We start from the raw sequence: 18,802 nt of genomic DNA, 5'->3' as shown, positions 1-18,802 counted from the left end.
AAAATAGAAATATCTAATGGTCTTATATATATATAAGTCACTTTCATTTGAGTGCAACTGTCTGCTACCAGTGAACTGCTCGACAACTTATCACTTTATCAAGCAGCCGATCAATCGAAGAACAATTTGACACAGGCAATAATTGGTACACTAATTAATGGATGGTACAGTAACGGTATGCATATATATATAATCCCATCATTTCAAAATATAAGTATTTACATGATTTAAATGTTATATGTCAAAATATAATCATTTTATATTAATATTTATCATACCAATCACTTCTCATTTAAAACTATTCTCATTTTATTCCCAGGTACCCTTTCGTTTTTATTTACTTTTTATTTATTTTTTTCAAAAATATCAGTCTTTTTTAATCTTAATGTCTACCAAACAGTTTACCCGTCTATCTTTTTACTTATACTTATAAGGCCATAACCTAAGTCAAAATTTAAATTTTTTATCTTAAATTTTAAGTTATTTTAAAGATTTTTTACTGCATTTTATTTTTTTATGTTGGTATTTAGATCGCTATATATATATATATTATTTATAAGTTATTATTTATTTACAAACATACATCTTTTTTAAAAAATAAAAATAATCATCCCTATATTTTGGAATGGATGTACGTATTGACGCATGTATGCACCCTAGCGACAACGTCCAGTCGATTCGTGTGCACCACGACGCGACATGCCGATCGATCGAGCCCGCACGAGCGAAGGACACCGACCCGCCCGGCCTGCGCGCCCGGACATGGACATGAGAATGGCGGCCTCTTCTGCCTAGCTAGCTACTACTAGCTACGCCCGCTGTCACGCGTACGTGCTGCCGCGTGACCGCGAGTCGATCCGCGACCCATCAAAAATCAATTACCCACCCGTTGGTGTGACCTGACCCGGTTGGGACAGATCGGGAGCGATCGACCACGACATCTCGGGGCGCCGATCGAATTCGCGCACGTCTAGTACTGCTCCCGACTCCCGATCGAGCGCCACGCAGTCACGCACGTACGTACAGTGACATAATAAGATATATCAGCGTGCGATATCATACTGCGTGCTGTTACACGGTTACGCGCGCCTGCGTCTGCGTCTGCGTCGATATTATACTACGTGCTACGTACGTGAACAGGCATATCGATCGTTTTGATCGATGGTCGGCCGGCGTAACGCGTCAGCTTGCTAGCTAGGCATAGCTAATTAACGCCCTGTTTAGTTCTAATTTTTTTCTTCTAAAAACAGTATATAAATAGAGCACTAAACATAGATAAAAAAAATCTATTTACACTGTTATAGAAAAAATCGTAAGACAAATCTTTTAAGCTTAATTAGATCATGATTAGCTATAAATACTATAGCAACCAACATATGCTAATGACGAATTAATTAGGTCCAAAAGATTCGTCTTGTGGTTTCTTGGCGGAATCTGTAATTTGTTTTTCATTTATATCCGAAAACTTTTCTAATATTTGGTTAAACATCTGACGTGATATCTGTTTAATTTTTTAAAAAAATCTAAAACGCACCATGAAGATATGCGACGGTGCACGAACCGATTGATCGAGGCATCGAGCTCGTACAGATAACTGGTCCCACCGGTGAACTTTCCGTCGTGGTTGCGATCGATGTGACGATGGACCCAGCGACTTAGGCCTTGTTTAGGTTTTAAATTTTTTTTCTAAAAACATCATATCGAATTTTTGAACATCTAAATAAAACATTAAATATAGATAAACCAAAAAACTAATTGTATAGTTATAGAAGAAATCCTAAGACGAATATTTTGAGTCTAATTAGTCCATGATTAGTCATAAGTGCTACATTAGCCAATATGTGCTAATAGCGGATTAATTAGGCTCAAAAGATTTGTCTCGCGGTTTCTAGGCTAGCCGTGAAATTCGTTTTTCATTCGTGTCCGAAAATCCCTCCTGACATCCGATCAAACATTTGACGTGATATTTCTTCTAAAAATTTTCTGAATCTAAACGGAACTTATCTATCATTCCTACTATACCATCCAAGAGGCGGACTCACCCATTCGGTCGGGTGGGATTGCCGGCCCAGATATGATACAACTCGCATAGCTTTTGGGCCAACATAGGAGTATATCGGAAGTGTCTTTTCAATTAGGATAGGGTAAAAATTGATCTGCACAATAAGTCAAGCGATAGATGATTCTATGACTTATTGTGCTATATTGGTAAGAAGAGTTTTAGAGGACTTGATTTTGGTATTGTTAATAAGAGGTTTGAAGCCATGGGTGATCGAGGACATGCTTATTCTAGAGGATCCAGAACACGCTGAACGATTTATTATATTCTTACAAACTAGAAAATTTGTAAAAATCATCTATTAGTTAACTATTACACATATTTTATAAAGTAATAATTTTTACAAAATTGATAGGTTTGTCATTATCTTTTGATGCATGATGAATTATATGTGATGCAAAGATTATTGGTTCATTTTTAAATGAGATTTACCATCTTGCATGTTTTGTTTTAATTTATTAATTATAACATAAATATAATACGGCGTGCGTCGTGTTTAATTGTATTAATTGAATATTTCACGCGGTTGGACTTGGACCGAGAGGAAGGCCCCCCTGTTTCGATTGTGGCTCGTCCAAATAAGGCCTTCAAGTGTCATGGCCCAATTCTTCGGCCGGCTGGACGAGGTCATTGACAGGTGGGATCCGCACGCTGTTCGCTGCCGGTGGGGCCCCGCGTCCTGGCGATGAACCCGAAGCTAGTCCAGCTCGAGGAGCCAGCCGCCTCCTTTTTTGTCTTCTCCCACCGCGGCGGAGCTCCGCGAGGAGAGGTTTGCCGCCGCCGCTGCATCCGGTCCGTCCCCTCCCGCTCCCGCTCCCCACTCTCGTTCGCACCGGAGCGCAGCATGGAGGTCTCGGCTAGGCTCGGCCCGCCACGCGCCTCGCCGGCGCCGCGCCGCGGCCGCGGATCCCTGCCACTGCCAATGGGGTTCGCCTCGGCCCGGCCCGCCTCTCGCGCGATTTCCGCCAAGGTGAGGCGACCTCCCTCGATTCTCGCTTTTTTTTCTCTGCGACTCCTCTGAAAGCTGAAGCCACCAGGATGCGTTCGGTCGGTGGCGATGCCGGGGATCGTTAGTGCCGTAAATTTGGTGCATTGTGGACTTGTGGTGCTTTGCGGGACGTTTTTTTCCCCCTTTTGGTTTTCACCGACCCAAATCATCCCGTGCTTTGCTAGTGGGAGGAGAATGAAATTTCTGATCCAAAGGGTTCTACAAAAGAATTACCATATGGATAGAGATAAATTCCTTTGGTCTCTGAAAATCATTTGGTTCCAAATCTTCTTAGAGCCTAAGATAATGCTTAAATCAGACATCAACATGAACAAGGTAAAGAGATGTTGCAGTGGCATTGGTCAAATTCCTTAGGATTCAGCGCATCTGATCATACAAATGGTAGTGTCCCTAGGTGAACACTAAAATGCCCTATTTGGACAGTGATTTTCTTAAATTTTCATATGTTTTTGGTGGTTATGGTGCTCTATGAGTTATGTGAGCATCTGCTGAAACTCTGAGCGAAATAATAGACATGCGTGCGGCGCGCCTAGATGGATGTGCAGCAAAGCTGTTTCTTATGATTCATGAACAAATTATCTTTAGAAGTTGATTGCTGAAAGCAATGTCCGATGCTTCCGTGAAACTGAGAAGTTGGAAGTCTCTATATGCATATATTGTGATGAATACAGTACTGTTTCTGTTTGAGTAATAAACTGTAGGATTTAACAATTGTAACATGATACTGGGATATATTAGCAGAAAAAAAAGGGATATGGAATTAACCTTGGTTATATCAGTCACTCTTGTTTGCTCGTCAGTGTTAAACAATACTAGTTTGCCTTGTCTGAATGAACTATCCACCTAATTTGTCACTGAATATGGGGATGCTGCTCTGCACTAACGTGGCACCTGCATATCCCTCAGGCAAGCTCTTTTTGTTGATATAATGCATAAACAATGTGTCTACATATTGCAAGACATGGCATGTAGTAGCTATGTACCTTCTGCTCATTTGTAACTGACGTGTCGTATATGTTTTTATGTGTCAGATAGAAAATAAATGATATTATTTTGAATTCTAGCTCACTGATAATGTCATTTATGATGGAAAATTCTGATTAAACATTCTTCTAGCCCACTAGATAATGTCAGTGTTAAGGATTAACTGCCTTGTCACATTGATGTAGATGAATCACATGACAAACACTGGTGGGACCATGGGAGCAATAGTAGCAACATTTCTTGATATTTCCATGCAATTTCATTGTTGATTTGTCATAATTTTGGTGTTACATTTTTTTTCCCAAGGCATTGTTCTTAGTATGCCAGGTTATCTAAACCACCATCATTATGATTTTATTGCAACGTACTGTTTAATGTCTGGTGTTAAGTGTTAAGCATTTTAATATTGGATAACACTCATTATACGGAGTATTATTTTTTTAGTGTGGGAATGATGTTAGCTATCCTATTTGATAATAGAATTTTTACTTAGCAGAATCACAAATTTCTTTCCATTCAGATTAGAACAGGTGCAATTCATGACCTGCAAAGAAACAAGAGTAACCTCGAATCATTATTCTGCTACGACAAATCTGCTCCGGAGGAGGATATTGGAACCCCAGCTGGTTTAGATTTGGAAAAGAAGAACGTTGGGAAGAATCCTCCTTGCATAAGCTGTGAAACCAAAGGCGCAGTGTTATGTGCAACCTGTGTTGGTTCAGGCTTGTATGTCGACTCCATATTAGAAAGCCAGGGAATCATCGTAAAAGTCAGATGTCTAGGTATATAAGTTGATAATCGTTTGTTTGCAGTAATTTTCTTGCTACTCTATGGATGATGGATGACCTGAATACATCGTGTTGCAAATTCTATAGGGTGTGGAGGCACTGGGAACATTATGTGCTCAAAGTGCGGAGGCCGTGGACACACATGAATCGTGGCAGTTTGGGTCTCAAAAGCAACGCAACACAGTTCACGTAGCATCTTCTAAGGCTACTTCGGTAGGCAATTCTGTTCATGTAGAGAAGCAAAGATACTTCATAGTTGATTTTCACATAAAATGGTGCACGGACAATTTCCTTGTTTCAATGGATCTAATGCTGAGTCGCCAGCTGTAATGACTTCTGTGAGAGCACCCTTCACAATGCCAATGCTGCTGAAGGCTGAAGTGTTTCATCTGCAGCCTGTTGGTGTGATTTTCGACATATCAGATGCACCAATTCTACCGTTGTAGTACAGACACTACAAGCTCCATTTCTCTTGAAGTACTCTCTCCGTCCCAAAATAAATCAATCTTTTACTTTTTACCTATAATATTTTACTCTTCGTCTTATTCAAAATATTTTTTATGATTAACATTTTTGTTTTTATTAGATGATAAATCATAAATATTACTTTACATGCTACTATTTTTTTAATTTCTCAATTTTTTTTTAAATAAGACGGATGGTTAAACTCTGGATACAGATAGTCAAAAGTTTGCGGAGGGAGTATGCTTAGAAACAGATTATACAGCTACACGTTTACCCTCCATTCTCAGCCTCAAGGCTTCTTTGGAACTTCTTTGGAACACGAGAATTGTACAAGATTTTCGTAGAATTTAGTTCACATCCTTAAGAAATCTCTCACGATTCCTTCATTCCGAATGACAAACTTAATTCTATCGTCGTTTGCAATGGGAGATTGATGGTGTTTGCAATGAAAATGTCAGTAAACAAGATGAAGCAGGAGCCCATTCTTACTTTCTCAGAACCCAGACAACCAAGGCAACTCCTCTAAATGTTTGATGTTGTTAACTTTTTTATACACGTTTGACCATTCGTCTTATTCAAAAAATTTACATAATTATTAATTATTTTTATATCATTTCATTTATTATTAAATATATTTTTATGCATATATATAGCTTTATATATTTAACAAAAAAATTTAAATAAGACAAATAGTCAAACGTTTATAAAAAAATCAACGACGTCAAACATTTAGGACGAAGGAAGTATGAACAAGATCTTGAAACACATTCAAAAATCAAAGTACCCGTCAACATGAATGCACCTAGCTTCTTATCAAAGTTTAACATAAGTAACTTGGCAGTACTAGATAAACCACATTTCTAGATGCAAAAAGGTGATCCATGGTACTAATTAATACCTGCCCCATCCCAACTAATATGCTTCCCTTGAGCGGTGGAGCAAACACCTCCCCTGCAAAATCCACATGCATTTTCCTGCCCAAAAAACCAAGCAAGGAATACTTGCTCACCCTGCCTTGCCCACGCAGGTATCTTGGCCACAGGAGAAAAATTGCAGCCGATTGGTCACTTGCTCACCAAGCGAATCATATTCTTCTCCTCTCCTACCCCTGCATCTCCTTATCACTGACGACTATATATGCATCAGCTGCAAGAGGTCATCGTCATCAGCCAGCAGCGGTAGAGGCATTGCAACGACGAAGCGATCGTCCTGCAGCAGCAGCAGCTTGAGCTAGCGAAGGTAGAGAAGCCATGGACAGGGTCGCCGGGCGTACCTTCGAGGAGTACGACGCCGCCGTCGAGTGGAGCCGCGGCGCCGAGGCCGACGCCGTCAGGATCTCCCTCCCAGGCAAGAAAAATTATAAATGGTCGAGTCGATCTCTCTCCTAGCTTGCTAGTATCGTCGTGTCCATTGATTCGCGGATGCGCGCATGGCGTGGCAGGGTTCAAGAGGGAGGAGATACGGGTGCTGGTGGACAACCACGGCCACCTCCGAACGCGCGGCGAGCGGCCGGTCGCCGGCACCAGGTGGAGCCGCTTCCAGAAGGACTTCCAGCTCCCCGCCGACTGCAATGTCGACGGCATCCGCGCCAAGTTCGAGAACGAGACGCTCACCATCACGCTCCCCAAGAAGATCGCCTCGCCGACGCAGCCGTTGACGCCGTCGCCGTCGCCACCGCTCCCGCCGCCGCCGCAACCTGAGCCCAGGAGGCCTCCGGCGGCGCCCCTTCCTGGGGTGGCCAAGCCGCCGTCGCCTCCTTCCCAGAGGCCCCCCACAGGCGCAGAGCGCAGGTCGTCGCTGCCTCGGAGGCCGTCCATTTCTGAGCCGGCCTTGCCGGCACCGGCGCCGCCTCCCGTGCCAGCTCCAGCGCCGGAACGGGTGAGCCGGAAGAGGTCCGACCTGGGCACCCTCATGAAGCCGAAGGAGGAGGACGTGGTGGAAGAGACCACAAAGCTTCTGCCGCCGCCGGCGGCGGCAGCGGCAGCGGAGGAGGAGGAGGAGCGGATGCAAAGGGAGGCGAGAGGAAAGATGAACGAAGACAGGAAGATGCAGGAGGAGAAAGCCAAGGACGCGGTGGCGGGGGTGCCGGACATGGCGCAGCTGAGCAGGCCGGCCTCGGCGAGCCGCCGGCAGCTGGTGAACGTGGCTGTGGCGGTGGTGGTGCTCCTCGGCATCACCCTCTACGTGTGGAACGCCTTGAGGAACGCCGCGATCGGCGGTGCCGCCGGTGACCACCACGGCCACGGCCACGGTCACGCGAGCTACAGCGACGAGATGTGAAAAATGGCGCGAAAAAGTGTTTGGAGCGGCCAAGTTTAATACGCGCTTCTTCTGTGAAGGGCAAGTATATATACGATGTGTGGATTGTTAATTAATCACGTGGTGTTACAGCTTGAAAAAGACATGTTCTTTGCTTTGGTGGATCAATTTGATGAAATAATAAGATGATGAAGAATCAGCACTTTAATCTGCTAATTGTTGTCGCTTTCTTCTTTATTACTCTCCCTGTGATTTGGAACAATATTTCTAACATTCAAAATAAAACTAATACCCTTCCCTTGTCTTTTTACTTCATTTAGAGTTGATTTTAAGGTTTTTTATCTCACTTTATTTTTTACATTGACTTTTAAGTCACTACGAATACGTATATATAGAAACTTTATTTATAAAATATATTTTATTTATAAATACGTCGTTTGGATTATTGTATTAGAAAAGCCAAAAGATCATGCCCTAAGCATGCAGCTCAATCGACCAGAGCCCCGCCACAATCGAGCTAGCTGCATTACCTTCTACATTCAACCTCTTGTGAAAGAATACGTTGCTAAGTAGTTGCGAGGATCTAAATAGCATTTTAATATCATGAGCTTAAGTCTTCGTATGAGTGAATTTCAGATTAAATTATTTAAGGGGTTATGTTCCTTACAATAGGCCATGAGCAAATCCAACAGATTATCTATCCTATCATCCATCATACAAATAAATGATGTGAGGGGGAAACGGTTTTAGCAGATCATCTATACCATCATCCATCATCTAGTAATAGATCATCATCCATACTAGAAAGAAAAACTCTAAATATAGATGTTCTCTCCTTTCTCCATATCTCAACATCTAATCACAATAACAATAACAACATGAGAGTATGTGGTTGTAAAATAGTAATAAAATATATATTGATAATATAATATAGATGTTCTGTTGAAGTGATAACAGATATGAAGATAATCTATTTTGGATAGTCATCTAAATAACAATATGAATGATAAAATTTGGATGAGTTGTTACGAATGATTTAACTTCCCTATAATGTGATCATTTCGTTGGAGCGAAATAACTAAATCGTATTATCTCGTTTTCGCGCGCGTGCTTTCTAAACGGTGTGTTTTTGCGAAAATTTTGTATAGGATAGTTTATTTCAAAAATCATATCATCTTATTTACTAATTTGTTGCCATGTTTTCCAAGCTGATGACTTAACCCAAAGAACAGGGCCTAAAGAGCCATTATCATGGAGCTGTTGCCCGGGAAATGCTCGTTGCGCATGTGAGTAAATTCCGGCAATTGATGCCGTGAAGAACGGAAGCACGACGAGTTTTTTCCTTTCGTTAGCACAATCAAAAATCTAAAGAGCCATTTTTCAGTGCACCACTGAAAAAGACCAGAACCGTTGGTCATAAATGATCCATTTTTCTAGGTAAAAAAATTAATAATAATTTTTAATAATTGACTAGGAAAGGAAAAGTAATGGAGCATAAATTTCTCCTTCCAAATATGAGAGTCACGTTTAATACTTTCCAAAGAATGCATACCTATTCAAATATTAGGACCCACCTATAAATGATTTTGTCACAATTTTGATAGGAAGTTTAATGAAATTTGACATAAATTCAACAATATGAAGCAAAAAAAGTGGTTCTATTTTCATCTTCGAAACTACTATAGCTTAAAAACAAATATATGATTCAATATTTTGAAATTGTTTCAAATCTTCCACTAAAAAGTGGAAGTAATAAACCAAAAAAGGTTTTTTTTTATAATCTGACTGTGGTAAAATTCATTCAAAATTTAAATTTTACCATCAAAATTTATTATAGCAATATGAGTTTGTATATAGTGTTAAAAGGAAATTTTACTTCTTTCCTTATTCTAATATAATAATTGCATTAAGAAAGTTTTAATGGTAATAAATGAACTTACCTCCTAGGAGGTAATAGTAATATGAACCATTGGATCCATCCGTGATGGATGGTTTAAAACAGTTTGGGTGTACCTTAAAAAATCCAAATCTAAAACTTTGTGCTTCCCACCTCTTAGTTTCAACTCAGGCTGGAACCTTTTGATTAATAAAAACAAAAAGTTTCTACTGGTGGTACGAAGCTTTCAATTTGAATCACAAAATATTTAATTCAAAATCTTAAACTTCCAATTGAAAGATGAAAAACATTTATCCAAATCCTTAAATCAAAATTATTTCGAATTTGAAATTTTCAACTAAAAAATTTGAAAACCTTTCTACCCGTGCATTTAAACTTTTTACTCAGATTCATGGAAAGTTTCCGTTGGTAAAATGTTTCAAATATGATGTGTAAGATCATTGTTATAATTAATATTTTGTGATAAATAGTTGGTATTGTAAATTGTTTATTTAATAGAAATTGGTTTGAAAACTAATATGGTGTTAGTGTGAGTACATGCGACAAATATGAGTTACTTGTAATATATGTGCATATAAACGGTCGGTTTGTCTATTTGTGTGCATATGAAGGGGGGATAAGATCTACCATGATTGAAATGCCAAATGACATGGTTAAAGTAAAGTCAGTATACTTGGAATCAACATTAGTCAGTGACGGGATCAGAACTAGGCTAAGGAAGTAGTTGAGTTCTAAAACAGTTAAGGATGCCTGGTGACGGGGTTAAACATAAGTTGGCACACGGTGGATGGACACCGTGTGGAGATGTGTTTGTAAATGCCCTTCACAAGTTACGTCTGCAAGCACCAAATAAATCACGAAAAAATTGGATGGGAAATTAAAGAAGGAAAATAGATGAGAGAGATGCAGCTACAAGGTACTGTGGCTGGCCACATATGTAATGTACCATGAATACCGGCAAAGATAGTTTCGGTTTTGATGTCAAAATTTAGAACAAGAGAATTTAATTAAAATTGAATTCGTTTTGAAAATTAAGGGTTTGGGTTCTATTAGGACTAGAGGTACTGCTCCTAGTTTGCGATGGAGTTTTTAAGTATAAATAGAAAAAGGGTTGAGCCACGATAAAGATATAGCTTTTTGTAAGAGACAAAAAATGGAGTTTGAGAGGAGTGCTTTTTAAAATACATATTGATCCAATAAAATTGATCTATCCCAAATTGTGTTCTCTTGTTCTTGTGTGGTCGGACCGGCAACATAAAGGAGATCAATATTTATAGGTTAGTTTATCAATTTTGGAATGTTTTATTTCCACTAAAAGTTTTGGTCGGCTAGATTTTTCTACCACTCACCATCCTTAGGTAGAATTGGTCTTGTACATCGATCATACTTGATGAAGATGAACTCATCATCTTTGAATGGATTAGGCATGGGCCTCGTCAGTGGGGAGGAAAGAAGGTGATGCCAACGTCTCGTCAAGGAGGTGGAGGAAGGGAACCTGGTCTCATGTGCATGCCTTAGGGACACACAGTCAGGGCTCACCCCCACCTGCAAGCCTCTATAAAGCTACATGGGCCACACTGGAAGCTACAGTGACCCAGGTCCCTCTGCAAGAGTTCTACGAAGCCACAAGCGGAGGCGTTCCGGCTCACAATGCGGCTCAAAATGCTATTTCGTGTGGCTCAACGCGCGGCTCAGCGCACAGCTCTAAGCCGAAGCACTTGTTCCCTCTGCAAGAGACGGGCGTCTTCGTAGAACGCAGCAACGAGTCGAGCTGGAGCCACGGCTTCTACGTGCCGAGCTGAAGCTCCTCGCTATGTAGGAGCATTGTGCGTGCCCTTAGGCTTTATAACATTGAGAGAACCTTAGGAGCATTGTGCATGCCCTTAGGCTTCATAACTGCAGGTACTCATATCCGACAGAAGAAATGTAACTGCGGTATATATTATAAGGGGTTGACTCCGGTGTATTTTATCAGTAGTATAATTTAATCATATCGTTGTTCTATTTTTATTGGACGACTGAGATGCCAATAATATTAGGTGTAGTAGAAATTTGAAGAGGTAATATCATCATTTTTATTGTAATCTTTATTGCAAAAAAAATAAAATTACAAAATACTGTTAATCAAGTAATTAACAAAGTAAAAAATACATTTTTTCTACTAATAGTATAATATTATCAGTAAAATATACCGGAGAGTTGCCCATATTATAATCTCCCATTCCATTTACACAACAATGTAGATTCCCAATGTGCATTACACGGGAGGCACACCGTATACCCACACGAATGGAGCCATGGTGATGGTATACTCCTTCCAACAGAGGAGTGTCCACCTTGGAGCTGAAGCAAAACATCTGAGACCAGCAGAAGCAAAGGAAGGTGTCGCCTAGCAGCTACTTTTACCCTTTAACTCACCTAGGAGGCAACACCGTTTCTGCGGCCAAGCACCAAATGTTTCTACCATCCTACCCTATAATACCCTCGTTGTTATCTAACCCTGTTGCTGAAACTGAAAGATTGGCCCAAATTGTCATAACTGTTTACGTGCCGTCGTCCAAACACGTACCGTACGTGCAGATGCAGGCAGCTGGTGCTGCCGGCGCGACGCCGGCGGCTCCCCCACCGCAGCCGCCGCGCCGCCGCGCGTACACGGCCGTCGATCCCCGGTGCGAGTGGACACGAACGGAAGACGCCGACACCCTCGTCGTTGATATCTCGGGTAAAATTCGTTGCTTGTACAATGACTCATGGCTCACATTTTGGAAAAGAACATTTCCGAAATTTCGGGTCTATCTTGGTAGGGTGTTACTCTGGCAAAAAAAAAAAACATACGTAGAATTTATTTGAATTTAGCGCGAATTGTTCAAATTCGACAAAAGATTGTTCGGGTGTAAAAACTAGAGTTTCGGAATGCAAGATCCGAAATTACTCACCTGAAGCATTTGATCGGTCTGTTGGTTTTCAGGGTTCAGGAAGGAGGAGCTGAAGGTGCTCTACAACACCAGCCGGAAGCTGAAGGTCACCGGCGAGCGGCAGGCCGACGGCGGCCAACGGGCACGATTCCTCAAGATGTTTCCGGTCCCGAGGAGCTGCAACGCCGGCGCCATCAGGGCCGTCATGGACAAGGAAGAGGCCCTTCTCTACGTCATCCTGCCCAAGGGATCATCATCTTCTTCTTCTTCCCCTCCCTCCAACTCCTCCATGGACAAGCAGAAAGACGACCAGAATGTGAGCTCTGAGCCTCAGGGAGGAGCAGCCATGGCGGATGGCTCATCGAGCAGCAGCAGCAGCAGTGGCGTCCTATACAGCGCCCAGGAAGACGAAGAGATGGGCAGGATGGATGATGAGAAGGTAGTAGAGAGGGAAGAGCAGATTGCCACACAGGATGTGCCAGGAACGACGCATGGTGATGATGTGAATGGTGGTAACAGGAGACTGTGGTGGCAGAGGGCTAGGGCCACGCGTGTTCTTGGCATTGCTCTCATCCTTGCAGTGGCCGCTGTTGGTGCCTACGTACTGTGCCTGATGCTGCTGTAGCATTAGCATGTGCACAAAACGCCTGTGCAAATGTGTCGTTTCATACGTGTGTAACAATTGTCGCTGTGTCAGTTGGGACTGGTTTGCAAACATATATGGTGTTTGTGCTTTCAGATTGTTAGATATACTACTGATGTGTCATGAAAAGGAAGCAATTCGATTCTGTGTATTGCAATTGCCACTCATGGAGCTCAGAAAAGAAGACAGCGGAAGATGCAATCCGATGGCCGCATTTGTGATTCTGTTTTGTACTACAGAAGAATATGCTCCCACCCAAACACAGCCTCAAATTACCCACCAAACTTAGGGTACAGCATGTAACAGTATATCATCCCGGAGAACTAACCTAACCAGATACAAGGGCTTGTGTAAGGCCCCATATTATTCGGAAACAGATGGGCCCTGTTGGCTCTTTTCAACAAGCAAAGATAAAAGGCACTATTGGACATTTTTCATTTTGCGCTATATGAAGTCTCACTTTGCGCTGGCAAGCTGGGTGCGGATGAGCTTGGCAGCATCGACCATGTTGGTTAGGGCAGGCTTCACCTCGGTGTACTTGCGGGTCTTGAGACCGCAGTCCGGGTTCACCCAAAGGATGTTGGTGTCGAGCACGGCAAGCATCTTGTTGATGCGGTCGGCGATCTCCTCGGTGGAGGGGATTCTGGGGGAGTGGATGTCGTACACACCCGGGCCAATGCCAGCTCCGTACTTGACGCCCTCACGGAAGACGGACAGGAGCTTCTCGTCGGACCGGGAGTTCTCGATGGTGATCACATCGGCGTCCATGTCGATGATGGAGTGGATGATGTCGTTGAAGTTAGAGTAGCACATGTGAGTGTGGATCTGGAAGGGAAATTGAGGCCCGTAAGGAGTGACGCCTACGAAAGATCCATACCCAGGTATGTCAGCGTTTTGAGAAGATAAGTTACCTGAGTGGTGTCCTGGACTCCGCAGTTGGTGATTCTGAATGAGTGGACAGCCCAGTTCAGGTAGAATGCATGCTCTGACTTGCGCAGCGGCAGACCCTCTCTTAGAGCAGCTTCATCGATCTGGATCACCTGTAAAAGGGGCGACAAAATTGTTTGGGATGTATGGATGAAACAACAGGAGGAAATGAAACCAAAAGACACAAACCTGAATACCACCAGCTTCGAGATCCTCAACCTCCTTCTTGATTGCAAGAGCAATCTGATAGCATGTCTCAAATCTGTACACAAACGGACACTCAACAATTAAAAAGGATCCACGTGGAGTAAAATTGTCTTTGAGCTATCTAAACTATTTAAGACGAGTACATATTTAAGAAGCTAAGAAATAGTAAAAACCTTGGCTGGTCATTTCTGACAAAAGACCAGTTGAGGATGGTAACAGGGCCCGTCAACATTCCCTTCATTGGGCGTGAGGTCATGCTCTGTGCCATCTTCGACCAGAAGACTGTCATGGGGTTCGGGCGGCTGACATCACCGTAGATAATCGGTGGCTTCACACAGCGTGATCCATACGATTGCACCCATCCATTAGCAGTGAATGCAAAACCAGATAATTGCTCACCAAAGTACTCAACCATGTCATTTCTCTGTAAATACATAGAAATTTAGTTACACTGGTAAAAACAAATATTTTCTTCAACAATGCTTATAGAACCATAAGATTAAGTTTCATAAAAAAATTACTATAGGTTAATAGTGCTCACCTCAGGCTCTCCATGCACAAGAACATCGATGTCAAGCTCCTCTTGAATCTTGACAACCTTGCTAATCTCTTCCTTAATGGCACTGACATACTCCTCCTCAGAGATCCTATAGAAACATAAGACTTCAGTATGAGATGCAATTAAATATTACATAATTGAAGTAGAGATAAGTATTATAAGTCAAGACACTCACTTCTTCGCCTTGTACTCACGGCGGACTCTCCTGAGGTCCATAGTCTGAGGGAATGAACCAATTGTGGTCGTAGGAAGGACAGGAAGGTTGAGCTTCTTCTGCTGAGCGTCCAATCTAGCAGAAACATTGGTAGCACGACGGTGGTCAGATCCCTTCAAAGCAGCCGCCTGCAAGAAATGCACCTTTGGTTAAAAAAAGGTATGTGTTAACTCTTAATGTATGCCTGTATGAGCAAAGCTTGATGTACTTACAGCCTTCTGGACTTCCTGATTTGTCACTCTAGGTGATGATCTCCTTGAGGCCTGAGCAGCAGCATTTGCTACAAAGTAAGCCTGCAATTGGTAATGTTCAATGTTTATTAGCAAATTTGATTTAAGATTTAATCAAAATGACAAAGAAGCACCCAGCTTAAGTACAAGGTACATAAGGAAAATGAAGGCTGAAAATGAAAATACCATACCTCATCCTTTTGGCCAGCCAAAGCCTTGGCAAGGGCATTCACCTCAACCACCTTTTGGGCAGCAAATGCAAGCCACGACTTAATCTCACTGTCGAGCTTAGTCTCATTTACAAGATCGACAGCAGTGTGCATCAGCGAGCAGGAGGTGGACACCACAAGCTTGTCTGGGATTATGTTCACAATTGTTGAGAAAGCAGCAACAATGGAAAACAGAAAAAACAAATAACAGATGATTCAGTGCTCACCCTTGCCAACGATAGCCTCAAGAGACTGAAGAGTGCTAAGAGATGCAACAAGATCATCAGCCCAGATATTCCTTCCATCAACAACACCAGCAAAGAGGTACTTTCCAGATGGGAAACCCTCACTCTTGACAAGGTCAAGGGTCTTGGTTCCACGGACAAGATCAAAACCATATGCAGTCACGCCACTCAAGGATGTGAGGGTCCTGTATTTGAAAAGAATGAGCATTTTGTTATCTCAATAGAACTTGAGATGAACACCATGGTGAAGATAATGTATTTGGTATTAGCAGTGGACAAACATACTTGTAGGATTCAGCAGGAATATCTGCGAAGTATGTCTCAATAAGAACATTCAAACCGGAAAGCGCTGACTCAAGTTCAGCATAAGCTGCAGAGAATGCAGCCAGTTGGTGAGCATCAAGGTCCAGAACAAGGGTGGGCTCATCAAACTGAATCCATGAAGAACCGGCTGCCTTCAGCTCAGCAACAACCTCCCTACAATTTACAATATACATATTATCAACTGATATTGAAATAGAAAAAAAAAAGAAATGATGTTCAGTATATGCTTACTTGTAAACAGGAAGAATGCTACTGAGGAGTGAAAGAAGGGAGAATGATTTGTCGACACCCTTGGCAGGCTTAGAGAGCAGCAGATACGAAACGGGACCAACAAGCACCGGAACAGTCTCGACACCAAGCTGCATAGGAGGTAACAACATATAAGAAATTCTGAGGCCAGTGTAAATTTCATGATAAAACAGCACCAACAATTCCTTTTTAGTGTTAACATCACCAACAACATTTAAGTTGTCAATATAGAGATGTTACACTGGTTCCAAACATATGTTAAGCTTCATATTTAATTAAAGAACATTGAACCAATATTATTAACTAACAGCAAGGGCGAATCTAGAATGATAATTACCAGGTGTCCTATACCTATCATCATTACAAGTACAATACTCTGTTTCTGTGCTAACTTGACCTCATACAAATGGAATTTCAAATTATACCCTATGTCATGTGCATGCAACATGTAGAATTGCCGCTGTCTAGTGATGCACCAAAATAAATGCAGATAGCTAGCACAAGAATAAGATGAGTGAGAACCTTTTCCTCTAATCCTAAATCATACAGCTACATAGGGAACAAGCTAGTATGTACAGAGGATATACAAATGGCTGAGAAGTTAACAGCATACCGCCTTAGCCTCCTTGTATTCAGATACAGCCTTGTGTGAAGCATAGGAGAATTTGGTGTTCGGGCCCAGTTCAGGGACAATGAAGTGACTACAAAGAGTACGCAAAAAAGTTAGACCAGAACTAAAGAAATTTGCCTTTGGTTATAATACAAGGGAACCAAGTTTGACTTACTAGTTTGTGTCAAACCACTTGGTCATCTCCATGGCAGGGACGCTAGCATTTCCCCTAGCCATTGAGAAGTAGGTGCTGAAACCAATCTCACCGCCAGTCCAAGAGTAGCGTTCTGGGACAGCGCCAAGCATGGCTGTCGTGTCAAGGACTTGGTCGTAGTATGAGAAGGTGTTGCTGGGAATGTACTTAATCCCTGCCTCTGACATTTGCTTCCAGATGCTAGCTCTAAGGTCGGTGGCAACCTTCTCCAAGTCCTCAGCGCTGCTCTTCCCATCCCAGAAAGACTCCAAGGCAAACTTGAGCTCCCTCTTGGGGCCCATGCGAGGGTATCCGACAATGTGGGACGCCATCTTTCTATACCAGTGGAAAATTAAGATTAATTTATTGGACAGACAGGAAGACGAACAAATTTATATTTTAATAGTCTTTCAAAAATACTTTGCACAGATGGCTAAATATCTCTCTAGTCTAAATTTCAGAGAAAAAAGGAACCAAGCATATCTCATCCCAATATATTTCACCAGATCAGCTATCAGAAATGTTCACATAACTCTCTTTATTCCTACTGCATGGATCCCTACTGAAAGATTCTGAGGCTTTCGCATTAAGAAATACCTTTGGCTAATGAACGATGTTTCTTTAAATTGGGAATGCTCAACCTTAACATGGAGGCACGTTATATGCGCTAAAGTCCTCCATTTCGGATCCAACCTACGCTTCCCAGGGTATGGGTAAAGGAGAGCTAGAACCGGTCTGAAGGGGAGTACAATCCCTCTCAGACATGTAGGCATCATACTACAATAACATTTGGAAATTGGAAAAGATGTAATTCAAATCGAAATGTCTAACAAGCAGGGCATAGATTAACCGTGGTAACTCACACCTACAGAATAATTGTCTGTATGATCGAAACATGGCACATCAAGCAAACTAAATCGCTACAAATACAAAAATATATAGAAACAATATATAGCAAATTTATCAGCATAAAACAGAGCCGACGTTAAACCCAGTAATACAGAGTATGAGATCCTATACGCATAGCACAATCCATTAGAGAGAAAAAAACAAGCATGTGTAACCAACAATCTCAGATCTAAGGCATCCGAGAGCGCAATTCTCAGTGCAAACCACCGGTTCGGATCTGATTCTGAGCGCCCAAAACCAATCCTGGTCCAACAACCACAGCCTTACAGGAGTAACAGGACGCAGTAATCACACACACAAAAAATGGCCAAACCCAAACCCGCGCACGAACCGGGGAGGATCAGCGCACAGGACTGGGTAACTGACTCACTCACTCACTCACACGCCCGCCCGCACGTCGGCGCGAGAGGAGAGCGATCCGAGGAGGAACGGAGCAGGGTTGTCGGACCAGATCTAGCGCTAGCCAACGAAGCAGGCGGGCGTGGGGGGCGGGCGGTAGACTAAATAGCTGGAGGGAGCGGTGGGGAGAGAGAGGCGCAGCGCGCGCATGGCTTACCTCGCGGGAGCTCGCGGGAGTCTGGTCTGGCCTCGCGAGCGGCGGGAGGATCGGAGGAGGAAGACGACGAGAGGCGGAGGAGCGGCACAGCACGGGGGATGCGGGGGTTTGGGTGGGGCTTATTTATAACGGCTTCGGATGGAGGATCCGAGAGCGCGGTAGGTGTGTCAGTCAGTGTTGGGTGTGTTTGGGATCTGGTGAGATCGGCAGAGTCTGGTGGTGTGGGCCCCACATGTGAAAGAGTAAAACAAAGCCCTTTTTTTTTCTTTTTTTGTTGAGGGTTTATGCAAGCTTTTGGTTTAGGGTTCTTGGGGTTTTTTGCGCCATGCATTAGGTACCAAATGTGTGGGT

At 42.6% G+C, this 18,802-nt stretch overlaps 4 protein-coding genes across 4 annotated transcripts; 3 read left to right on the top strand and 1 right to left on the bottom strand.

Moving 5' to 3' along the window:
* Positions 1-2,734: 2,734 nt before the first annotated feature.
* Positions 2,735-5,357, top strand: LOC107303835. The gene is made up of 3 exons (XM_015834903.2): positions 2,735-3,029; positions 4,573-4,834; positions 4,928-5,357. Exons 1-3 carry the CDS (start codon positions 2,745-2,747, stop codon positions 4,984-4,986), a joined length of 606 nt encoding a protein of 201 aa, XP_015690389.2. The 5' UTR covers positions 2,735-2,744; the 3' UTR covers positions 4,987-5,357.
* Positions 5,358-6,488: 1,131 nt separating this feature from the next.
* LOC102700786 (predicted GPI-anchored protein 58) lies at positions 6,489-7,761 on the top strand. Its single transcript, XM_006650305.2, has 2 exons — positions 6,489-6,652; positions 6,747-7,761. The coding sequence occupies exons 1-2, from the start codon at positions 6,556-6,558 to the stop codon at positions 7,583-7,585; spliced, it is 936 nt and encodes a 311-aa protein (XP_006650368.1). The 5' UTR covers positions 6,489-6,555; the 3' UTR covers positions 7,586-7,761.
* A 4,230-nt stretch (positions 7,762-11,991) lies between these two features.
* On the top strand, positions 11,992-13,322 carry LOC107303933. Its single transcript, XM_015835369.2, has 2 exons — positions 11,992-12,183; positions 12,430-13,322. The coding sequence occupies exons 1-2, from the start codon at positions 12,042-12,044 to the stop codon at positions 12,999-13,001; spliced, it is 714 nt and encodes a 237-aa protein (XP_015690855.2). The 5' UTR covers positions 11,992-12,041; the 3' UTR covers positions 13,002-13,322.
* LOC102700509 (5-methyltetrahydropteroyltriglutamate--homocysteine methyltransferase 1) lies at positions 13,266-18,534 on the bottom strand. Its single transcript, XM_040521871.1, has 14 exons — positions 18,452-18,534; positions 16,969-17,322; positions 16,797-16,884; positions 16,166-16,293; positions 15,896-16,087; positions 15,593-15,795; positions 15,348-15,511; positions 15,139-15,219; positions 14,888-15,054; positions 14,695-14,800; positions 14,327-14,577; positions 14,136-14,208; positions 13,931-14,059; positions 13,266-13,844 (listed from the first exon to the last, which is right to left on the bottom strand). The coding sequence occupies exons 2-14, from the start codon at positions 17,316-17,318 to the stop codon at positions 13,476-13,478; spliced, it is 2,301 nt and encodes a 766-aa protein (XP_040377805.1). The 5' UTR covers positions 17,319-17,322; positions 18,452-18,534; the 3' UTR covers positions 13,266-13,475.
* Between the last annotated feature and the right edge of the window lie 268 nt (positions 18,535-18,802).

The sequence above is a fragment of the Oryza brachyantha genome, chromosome 3 (assembly GCF_000231095.2).
Source record: "Oryza brachyantha chromosome 3, ObraRS2, whole genome shotgun sequence".
Classification (NCBI taxonomy): Eukaryota; Viridiplantae; Streptophyta; class Magnoliopsida; order Poales; family Poaceae; genus Oryza; species Oryza brachyantha.
The sequence above is the reverse complement of the archived record's forward strand: the minus strand, read 5'-3'. Positions and strand labels throughout refer to the sequence as shown.

Coding starts and splice junctions, on each gene's coding strand:
- LOC107303933 (XM_015835369.2), top strand. CDS start 12,042: ATGCAGGCAGCTGGTGCTGCCGGCGCGACGCCGGCGGCTCCCCCACCG. Junction 12,184..12,429: donor CCTCGTCGTTGATATCTCGG/GTAAAATTCGTT, acceptor GTTGGTTTTCAG/GGTTCAGGAAGGAGGAGCTG.
- LOC102700509 (XM_040521871.1), bottom strand. CDS start 17,318: ATGGCGTCCCACATTGTCGGATACCCTCGCATGGGCCCCAAGAGGGAG. Junction 15,220..15,347: donor TGGCTGGCCAAAAGGATGAG/GTATGGTATTTT, acceptor TACCAATTGCAG/GCTTACTTTGTAGCAAATGC. Junction 14,801..14,887: donor CGTGAGTACAAGGCGAAGAA/GTGAGTGTCTTG, acceptor ATGTTTCTATAG/GATCTCTGAGGAGGAGTATG.
- LOC102700786 (XM_006650305.2), top strand. CDS start 6,556: ATGGACAGGGTCGCCGGGCGTACCTTCGAGGAGTACGACGCCGCCGTC. Junction 6,653..6,746: donor CGTCAGGATCTCCCTCCCAG/GCAAGAAAAATT, acceptor ATGGCGTGGCAG/GGTTCAAGAGGGAGGAGATA.
- LOC107303835 (XM_015834903.2), top strand. CDS start 2,745: ATGAACCCGAAGCTAGTCCAGCTCGAGGAGCCAGCCGCCTCCTTTTTT. Junction 3,030..4,572: donor CTCGCGCGATTTCCGCCAAG/GTGAGGCGACCT, acceptor CTTTCCATTCAG/ATTAGAACAGGTGCAATTCA. Junction 4,835..4,927: donor CGTAAAAGTCAGATGTCTAG/GTATATAAGTTG, acceptor CAAATTCTATAG/GGTGTGGAGGCACTGGGAAC.